At 37.0% G+C, this 11153-nt stretch overlaps 1 protein-coding gene across 1 annotated transcript in view; it reads right to left on the bottom strand.

Moving 5' to 3' along the window:
- Positions 1-6462: 6462 nt before the first annotated feature.
- Positions 6463-11153, bottom strand: part of LOC122668274 (Bowman-Birk type proteinase inhibitor-like) — a 56289-nt gene continuing 51598 nt past the window's right edge. The window contains exon 3 of the mRNA XM_043864859.1: positions 6463-6686. Coding sequence (XP_043720794.1) covers positions 6463-6686 — 224 coding nt within the window. The remainder of the gene's footprint in view (positions 6687-11153) is intronic.

Raw genomic sequence — 11153 nt, 5'->3', positions numbered from 1 at the left:
ACTCACTCACACAAACCAGTTATAACTTGTTGCTCTTAATTGCAAGTTACAAGCTCATTGCTTGGGGCAGTATTTATAACCGGAACACGCCTCTAATCACCATTTTCTTTTACCTAAATACCCTTGTCATTCTTTCTATTTGTTTTTTGGGTTGATGTTTACTGTCGGGGAGTGTGGCTCCTGTACGTGTTCCAATGAGATCACACACATTGGCATAACGGAGGTGATTGAAATTTTCATCTTTTATGGGGTGGGGACAAGACGGTCACTTCGCTTCCCTCTGTATCTAGGCATGGGCAGTAGTGCACTCTCCCATAGAGAACTTTTCTCCTAGTTTTCTTGGGAAGTGGTTCTCTGTATGTGAACGAGGCCTACGTCAACACTCTTTGTCTATCGCTCTCCTCCTTCAAACAAGGGTGGAGATGTCTTTTTATATGGGGAAGAGAGAGATCAATACATGGGAACACTAGCATAGGCTATGCAGCTCTTGGATAAAGTTTTATTTATCCAAATTCAAACAGTTAAATCGGAACTGATAAATCATTTATCAATTTGTTTGGTTTTGGTTTTAAGAAGTACTGAAACCGTTTGGTAATAGTTTTAAAAACACCTATTTAAACTATCGGCTTTGAACGTACTAAAATCAATTAGAATTGGTAAGTCTGTTGAACCAATTATACATACTGAACAAGGAAAAAAACAATTATTGAATTTACGCCATGTAAATTATTTCAAATTGTATTTATTTCTTGAGTCACAATTTGGGCCTGGGTGCTGTGGTTCAGGCTCAGTAACATCAGACTTATTTATTGGGCTACCCAATTAAATCCAAAACTATTAACACGAACCAACAATAAAATCGAAACCAAAACCAATAAAAACCAATTAATTGAAACCATCAAACCGGAACCAAATGTCAAACTTTTAGTGCTTAGTTTAATCAAATATTCATTTGTATAATTAATATATGTATAATGTATGCCTTGCAGAAGGAAATACGAGGTACAATATCATTCCCATGTCACATCTCCATCTCTATTATTGCATTATTGTGCAGAGAGGAACAGAAATGGTACATTTAACCACGTGAAGAACCTTTAAAGATTGGAATGCAAATGTATTGAGACTATGTCACCATGCAGAACAATCCACCTTAATAAGTGATATAGTGGTAAGCACATTTTTAACTTAGGTTTTTTTTTAAATTTTTTTATATATATTAATTTTTGTAATAAGGAATAATCAATGAACCAAAAAAAAATTATGGAGTCTGAAAAATGTCAATTAAGGAAGAAAGCTCCACTGGTCATCCTAATTAAGAGTGCTAAGACACATTCATACAATAAATTTAGAGATAAATGGCATATTTGTACTTTCAAAAGCTTAATTAGGACACTATTATTCCACCCAGACTTGATAAATAGTAGAGGTGTCAACGGGCCAGGCTGGACTGGGCTTGACCTAAACCCTAGTCCAACACTAGGAGCCTTAGCCTAAACCCAAGTCCAGCCCCGCCCTACCAAAGCCAAGCATACCCTTAATCCAGCTCGATCTTGGCAAGGTTTTCACAAGCCCGGTCCAGTCTTGATTGTCCCTGAATATCTTGGTTCATTGAGTTGTAGTACTAATAAAACCCAATCACAGCCCAAACTAATTAAAAAAAAAAAAAAAAACAATTTTATGATTTGAACCCATAAAAATTTGATCATAACAAATCAACTTTGACCATTGCACTAAAGCAAAACTTCTATATATTTTATAAATTTATATTATATAATAGAGAATCAGGTTGGCCCCATCAAGGCCATGCAAATATCAAACACAGTTCGATCTTTGCTTATCCCCAGATCTGTCAGGCTCAGGACGGGTTTGGGCAGGCTCAGGCTGATCGGGTTTTTTTGACTCTCCTAATAAATAGGATTACTTGTGAAATTTGCATCCAAATGTTCAACAGTTATTTGATAGATATAATTACTAGTGAACTTTGTTGGTGAAATTTAAGTGAGACATGAAAAGGTTAACGGGGATCTTTTCTAGCAAAAATTATGAGATTAGTCACAAATGAGTTTCATTTTACAAAACTGTCTACTCCATCTTTAATTTAACAAATATAACCAAAGAAAAGATCACAATTTCAAAATTAGGCAAAACAGTGTTATACAATCCAGGGTACAACAATCATAATTTTTTTGGACAATTTTACCCTTCCACCTTTCCTTCTCGATTACCATGTCCGCCTTTGTAACCCTACCGCCCCACCACTGCTACCACATCCCACCCCTGTTGCCATTGCACTCACCCACCGTTCAAACCAACCCACCACGTATGGTTTCCTCTGCCACCAGCGACCCTGCATCTCACCTTTGACTGCCAAATTAGCACAGCCGCCCTATAGGCTTTGTCGGCCAGCCTAGCACCGTATTGTTGCAGGGCAATGGATCTGTGGCGTTGTCCACCATCTTTGCGCCGCTGGCTCTGCAACCTGAAATGGATAAGTAGAGGAGTGGTATTTTTTGGTTTTGGATGGTGGTGGTGGTTTGCAGGTGAAGGTAGAGAATGGGATTTTACGTGTGGCAGGGAAGAAGAAAGTACGCTTCTGCAGCGGAGGCAACATGGACGGATGGGGAAGAGGCGATTCACCTAATCTTGGAACCTTCCAACGTGGCTTTGCCATGTCCGAAATGGATGGAGAACAAAAACTCAGCCGAATTGGTCATCACACTCATTTTCTTAAGCGAATCAAAGAGAACTTGTGTTATGTTAACTTTTTTTTATTGTGAAATTTTTTTGAGAAAATAACAGGGGAACGGAGCCCCTGTTTTCCTATTCAAATTGAAGAGAGTTGTGATTTAGTAGCTTTTTTTATTTGATACAATTCCTATTCGTTTAAAAGTAAAAAAGTGGATCAAAATCTTTCTCTATTAAATCCCATGCTAATCTATTCTCTTCGGTCATAATTAGTTTGAGCGAGATAGACGTAGAATACGATTTCAGGAATAGAAAGGAAGGTTGGGAAGGATTTGAGGCTGGATTCCTTGAGGCCGTGGGAGAGGACGAAAACGGTGAGAAGAAGATTAAAAGGAAGTAGCAACAGTTTGCTGGTATCTAGGACTTGGAGATGTAGAATTTCTAATATATTTTCCTGTTCGAAGATGGGTTAAACTGCAGAAAAATAACGTTCTCTATTCCTTTCAGGGACATTGTTGGCGGCTTGCAGAAGAAGAAGACCCAACCTCAGCCATGCAAGCCCCTCTTCGCGAGAAGGTTGTCCCTGGGGCCAAAGAAGAAGAAGAAAAACTGGAGAAGTTGGTCCCCGAAGCCAAAGGAGACCGGGCTTGGGCATTGTGGCCATTGCGAGGGGATGGCCGGGTGGATTGGAGGATGGTAGTCCAGATAAAGTAGATACAACAGACGTTACGGTGATTGCGAGGGCGGCAGCAGGGGCGGGATATGGCAGCAGTGGTGGGGCGGTAGGGGTTACAAAGGCGGACATGGTAATCGAGAAGGAAAGGTGGAGGGGTAAAATTGTCCCCAAAAAAAAACGATTGCTGTACCCAAGATTGTATAACACTGTTTTGCCTATTTTTGTAATTATAATCTTTTCTTTGGTTATATTTGTTAAATTGCAGATGGAGTAGACAGTTTTGTAGAGTAAAACTCATTTGTGGCTAATCTCATAAATTTTCCTTTTTTAATAGATTTATTTGGATTCTCCATATATTTTAATTATATTTTCAAAGGCAAATCTCACCAAAGCAACTCTTTGATCTTTGGCTATTTTATTTTTGGGTAAAGAGGAGAACGATTTCTATTCTCCTCGTTCAATAATGGAGATGGATAAGGCTAGATAGATAGAGCCATTGATTGTGTTTATGGCCCATTTGCTCTGTTCTGTCAGGAATCATGACTAAAAGCCAGAAATGATTATTGTCTTTTTGCTCATAATTAAAACAGCACCACACACAAAAGGAGAGTTATAAGGTACGTACATTTCCACGTGATGTAACCATTTGAAATACTATTTGAAAGCATTGATTGATTGATTGATTGAAAGAGTGAAAGAGTGAAAGAGTAAAAGAGTGAGATACCTCATGAGAAACATGTCTTCCAAAAGGTCTAGCTCAGCCAACATATGTGGAATATTTTTGAAGAGAGAAAAAACAAATAAAGAGAAAAACACAATAGTAACCTCAAGGGGTTAGCGCAGCTGGTTTGGAGGGGACATGAGACTCCGCCTCGTGATTAAACCTTCAACGATGTATAATTTTTTGGGACCACCCGCCTGAGGTTCACTAGGGCCCAGAAGCTCCCGATTCGTGTGTGGCACGGAGCACAGGTACGAGTCCTGAGGGGATTTAGTCGGCCTAAAGTCGAATACCCCTCCTGTCTCTAAAAAAAAAAAAAAAAAAAGAAAAACACAATAGTGTATGTCAACAGGAATTTTTTCCCCTCCTGTACGCTGCTCGGATAGGATCGTACTGTTCCTTCACATGGGGGTGTGAAATGACGATTTAACCCTGCTCGGACAGTGTGTTCGGGCAGGGGATTAGGTCATTATTTTGCGCCCCGCATGTAAAGGGACAGCACAATCCTGTCCGGGCAACAGACAAGAGAGGATAACGATTCATGTCAACATTGTTATTCAATTGGCTATCCAATGCGCTATAGTTAATAATAATAATCTATTCTTCTTCAGAATAATTCCAGAACCAATTAGAGAATAATAGATAACTCCAATAATAAAGAGAACTACAGTTTCCACGTCCAACAAAGTTTACTCTCCTTTATCTAACCAATTAATAAAATCTTGATAGTCATCCATACTTCTAATTCTTTGCATCCCACTGTCAGTGTACCTTGAGGTCATTGTTACAATCCCCTTGCTTTCGCTTCTTGAACACTTCTTAAATATAAAAATTTAGATATGTTGAAAAAAATTGTTGATGGTTAAAGAAGATAACAGAAGCCCTGTCAATCCATGCAATATTGGGATCAAAACTGTCACCCAAAATTATAATAGGATGATCCTAAGAACATAAACATTGATAGCCTTCGAGGCATAAGAAGGTTTGATCTTGTGTTCTGATTAATGGTTCAGTAAGGTGTAAATTCTTTAAATCGTAGACCCAACGATTGATATTATTTATGATAGTCAAAGGATAGGGAGAGGTTTTATTATCCTAAATTTGCATTTTTTTAAATATTTAGCTTTCAAAATTTGAATCCAAAGAAATGAAGGGTTGGTTAAAAGCCTTCATCCTAGGTTAAGAATTATGGCTTTATTGTGGCCCATACTACCCAAAAAACCCTGAATCCCCCGAGAAATTTATCCTTCGATTTTTCACTCTTTGGCCGTTGTTGTTTTGTTTAACTCTTGGTTGATAATCATAAAACAAAATAGGTTTTTTTATTTTTCTTGTTTATGGAACAATAAATGCATCCATGACCTAAATAAAAATTATTCAAATTAAACAAAATCCAAAAATTGTATTATTTCCTTGTATGGCGATGGGATGATAAACTAATAGTGACTTTCTTGATCAAAACCACGGATCACATCAAAACCCCGCAAGGCCAAAGTTGATGGGATCAAATCAATCGAAACAATCAAAGCAAGAAGATTCTCATCCAAGAACCACTAGTCGCGTTAAAATTAAATATTTCGATTGTTTGAACATGGTCGAGTTTAGGCGATTCATGACAAATATTGAAACTCTTGTTGGCCCATGTTATAAATTCAAGCTCAAATGTGAACTATAATTTTGGTCAGGCTTGAGATTTAGCTTTATTGTAATAAATTTTTGAAATTATTCTCTAATCCCTGATTTTTTAATGTATCATCCTTTTAATGATGTTTCTGGCCCACCCTGGCTTTTGGTGTAGTACACCATCATTTAATTGTTGTTTTTTCTCTACCCTTATTTTTGAAGTATCATCTTTTTTTTTCCTCTTTGTTTTTTTTAATTTAATTTTTCATTCACCCAAAAAATGTTTATTTTTAATTTATTTTTTGGGAAATTGAAAATGGGGTTAAAAGGGGATCTTATGCATCTATTGTAAAGAATATTTCTATGGGTGTCGACCCAAAGATTAAATGGGTAAGGAATCAAAGACCTAATCTACAAGAGATTCTAAATGCCATGATCTGATTGGGTAATACAGGATATGTCCAGCGTAGGCATTAATTGCAAATAGAATGACACAAAATGAAAATAGTAACGAGAAATAATAAGAAAATCTCCTCTTTATTATAAACTAGCCAATTTGGTAACACCCACCCACTTGGTTACAATCTTATGAAGATGAAACTTCAGGGGTAGTAGGCATTCCAAATTAGAAGATACAAGACACAAAGAGCACGTACAATACGTAGTAGTAAGTACGTAGGACCACGACCATGGTTCAGAGACGGCGACGACATAGCTAAGCTAGAGGAGACTATTTAGGGTTGGGCACTTGGGCTCAGTTGAGGATAAATTGGGTCCTCCCAGCAGTTGTAGCAACGGAGGAAGGACAGAAGCTGTCGAATTTGGAAGCAATAGATTCGCAAGTTGACTTGAGAGCAGTAGGCACAAATAAGTAGCAGACGCATTTGGTGCAGAGAGAAGCATCGGTGCAACGGCAGTAAGGTGGGTTTGATTTTGTGCACACACAGTTGTCGCACCAGCTACTGTCCCCAATCTTTCCTGTTAAATAAACGAGAATCATAACAAAATGTCAGAGAGAGAGAAAGAGAGAGAGCATATAAACCCATGGGAGGAAAGATAAAGGGCACCCAACCAATTCAATTGCAGAGTTATATATATTACCAGTTGGAAATTCTATGGCTGAGAGCAGCTCAGCAACGTCGACCCTATATGGGGCAGCCATTAATGGAGAGGGCATTGTTCCTAGAGACAACACCACCATCAGTGTCATCAACACAACCTTCAGAGCCATCTCGATCTGATCGGATCTGATCTCTCTCACTTACACTCTTCACTGACAATACTTGCACACACAAACCAGTTATAACTTCTTGGTCTTGCGAGTGATAAACTCATTGCTTGGGGCAGTATTTATAACCGGAACACGCCTCTGAGCACCATTTTCTTTTACCTAAATACCCTTGTCATTCTTCCTATTTGTTTTTTGGGTTGATGTTTACTGTGCGGGAGCGTGGCCCTTGTACATGCTCCAATGAGAGCATACACATTGGCATAATGGAGGTGATCGAAATTTCCATCTTTCATGGGATCGGGGCGAGGCGGTCATTTCGCTTCTCTCTATATCTAGGCATGGGCAGTAGTGCACTCTCCCATAGAGAACTTTTCTCCTTGTTTTCTTGGGAAGTGGTTCTTTGTACGTGAGTGACGTCTACGTCAACACTCTCTGAGTCTATCACTCTCCTTCCTCAAACAAGGGTGAAGATGTCTTTTTACATGGGTCAGAGAGAGATAGACACATGGGAATGCTAGCGTAGGCTATGCTCTTGGACAGAATTTTATTTATCCAAATTCAAACATTTTAATTCGGAACTCATAAATCACTTATCAATTTGTTTGGTTTTGGTTTTAAAAAGTACTGAAACCGTTTGATAATAGTTTTAAGAACAACCATTTAAACTATCGGCTTTGAACATACTAAAATTAATCAATTAGAATCGTTACCCTGTTGAACCAATTAAATTTTTTTTTTTTTTCTGGTTAAGTCTGTTGAACCAATTGTACATACTGAACAAGAAAAAAACAATTATTGAATTTACGCCATGCATGTAAATTATTTCAAATTGTATTTATTTCTTGAGTCACAATTTGCGCCTAGGTGTTGTGGTGATGGCTCAGTAACATCAGACTTATTTATTGGACTTAAAAATAGATTTGTTCTCAATAGAATCCAAAACTATTAACACGAACCAACAATAAAATCGAAACCAAAACCAATAAAAACCAATTAATTGAAACCATAAAACCGGAACCAAATGTCAAACTTTTAGTGCTTAGTTTAATCAAATATTCACTTGTACAATTAGTATACGTATTATGTCTGCCTTGCAGAAGGAAATACACCATTCCCATTTCTCATCTCCATCTCTATTATTGAAGTATTGTGCAGAAAGGAACAGAAATGGTACATTTAACCACGTGAAGAACCTTTAAAGGTTGGAATGCAAATGTAATGGGACCATGTCACCATGCAGAACAACCCACCTTAGTAAGTGAAATAGTGGTCAAGTACATTTTTAACTTAGGTTTTTTTTTATTTATTTTTTTTATTAATTTTTTTAATAAGGAAATATCAATGAACCAAAAAAAAATTATGGAGTCTGAAAAATGTCAATTAAGGAAGAAAGCTCCACTGTTCATCCTAATTAAGAGTGTTGACTGGGGATGTAAATGAATAGCTGAAATCCGTTTCTGAATCCGTGTCCGTATTTGTTTAGCACTATTCGAATCCGTCCGAAAGCTAAACGGATGCGGATACGGATAGGCTATAGCTATCTAAAAAGCTATATTTACATGTAAACGGATAAAATATCCGATCTGTATCCGTGTCTGTATTCGTTTAGCACTATCCAAATTCATCTGAATGCTAATCGGATGCGGATGCGGATATAGTGCTATTCAAGCCGAATCCAATCCATTTACATCCCTAGTGCTGACACATTCATACAATAAAATTAGAGATAAATGGCATATTTGTACTTTCAAAAGCTTAATTAGGACACTATTATTCCACCCATACTTGATAAATGGTAGGGGTGTCAACAGGCCAGACTGGGTCAGGCTTGACCTAAACCCTAGTCCAACACTAGGGGCCTTAATCTAAACCCAAGCCTAGCCTCGCCCTATCAGGGTCAAGCATACCCTCAACCTAGTTTAACCCTGGCAAGGTTTTCTCAAGCCCGACCAAGCCCTGATTGTCCTTAAATATCTTGGCTCATTGAGTTGTGGTACTAATAAAGCCCAATCACAGCCCAAGATTAAAAAAAGGCATTTGTCACAACAACAAAAAAAAAAAAACTAAATTGTTTTAAGATTTGAACCCGTAACAGCTTGATCATAATAGATCAACTTTGACCATTGTACCAAAGCAAAACTTCTATATATATCATAAATTTATATTATATAATAGAGAGTCAGGTGGCTCCGCCAGGGTCATGCAGATAGGGATGTAAATGAATAGCCGAAATCCATTTTCGTATCCGTGTTTGTATTCGTTTAGTATTATCCGAATCTGTCCGAAAGTTAAACAGATACGGATACGGATAGGCTATAGCTATCCAAAAAACTATATTTACATGTAAACGGATAAAATATCTGATCCGTATCCGTTTAGCACTATTCGAATCCGTCCGAAAGCTAATCGGATGCGGATGTGGATATAGCACTATCCAAGCCGAATCCGATCCGTTTACATCCCTACATGCAAATATCAAACACAGTCCGACCTTTGCTTATCCCAAGATCTGTTGGGCTCAGGACGGATTTGGGCAAGCTCAGACTAATCGGGTTTTTTTACACCCCTTAACAAATAGGATTACTTGTTAATTTACACCCAAATGTTTTATCAATTACTTGATAGATGTAATTACTAGTGAACTTTGTTAGTAACGGGGGTTTTCTTCTATAGATTTATTTGGATTCTCCATAGATTTTAATTATTTTTTTCAAAGGCAAATCTCACCAAAGCAACTCTTTGATATTTGGATATTTTATTTTTGGGTAAAGAGGAGCACGATTTCTATTCTCCTCGTTCAATAATGGAGGTAGATTAGGCTAGACAGAGCCATTGATTGGGTTTATTGGCTTATTTATGGAAGGGGGCACCTCTATATATATATATATATATATATATATATGGCCCCATTTACTCTATCCTGTCATGAATCATGAGTAAAAGCCAGAAATGATTACTGTCTTTTAACTCATAATTAAAGCTGCACCACACAAAAGGACAGTTATAAGGTACATATATTTCCACGTGATGTAACCATTTGAAATACTATTTGAAAGCATTGATTGATTGATTGATTGAGAGTGAGAGAGTGAGAGAGTGAGATACCGAGTGAGAAACATGGCTTCCAAAAGGTCTAGCTCAAGCCAACATATGTGGAATTTTTCTGAAGAGAGAGAAAATAAATAAAGAGAAAAACACAATAGTGTATGTCAACATTGTTATACTATTGGCTATCCAATGTGCTATAGATAATAATAATAATCTATGCTTCTTCAGAATAATTACTAAACTAATTAGAGAATAATAGATAACTCCAATAACAAAGAAAATTACAGTTTCCATGTCCAACAAAATTTATTTTCCTAATCTAAGTAATTAATCAAATCTTGATAGTCATCCATACTTCTAATTCTTTGCATCCCACCATCAATGTACCTTGAGGTCCTTGTTGCAATCCCCTTGCTTTTTGAACACATCTTAAATATAAAAATGTGGATATGTTGAAATAAATTGATGATTAAAGAATATAATAAATCGAAGCCTAGTCAACCTATGCAATATTGGGATCAAAATTGTCACCACAAATTATAATAGAATGATCCAAAAAAGATAAACATAGATAACCTTCGAGGCATAAGAAACGATGATCTTATATTATGATTAATGGTTCAGCAAGGTGTAAAATCTTTAACCCGTAGACCCAATGATTTATATTATGTGTAATGGTCAAAGGGTAGGGAGAGGTTTTATTACCATAAAAAAAAATGTATGTTTGCATTTTAAAAATTATTTAGTTTTCAAAATTTGAATCCAAAGAGATGAAGGGTTGGTTAAAAACCTCCCGCCTAACTTAAGAATTATAGCTTTATTATGAGCCATACTACCTAGAAAACCCAAACCCCCAAGAAATTTATCCTTCAATTATTCTCCCATTTTTTGCTCTATGGCCATTGTTGTTTTCCTCATGGTTGATAATCTCAAAACAAAAATAGTTTTTTTTTTGTCCTTGTTTACGGAACAATAAGTGCATCCATTACCTAAATAAAAATTAATCAAATCAAACAAAATCCAAAAATTGTATTATCCCCTTGTATGGGGATGGGATGATAACCTAATAGTGACTTTCTTGATCAAAACCATGGATCACATCAAAACCCTGCAAGGCCAAAGCTGATCAGATCAAACCAAATGAAACAATTAAAGCAAGAAGATTC

This window comes from Telopea speciosissima, chromosome 7 (assembly GCF_018873765.1).
Source record: "Telopea speciosissima isolate NSW1024214 ecotype Mountain lineage chromosome 7, Tspe_v1, whole genome shotgun sequence".
Classification (NCBI taxonomy): domain Eukaryota; kingdom Viridiplantae; phylum Streptophyta; class Magnoliopsida; order Proteales; family Proteaceae; genus Telopea; species Telopea speciosissima.
This window is presented reverse-complemented; position numbering and strand designations above follow the sequence as displayed.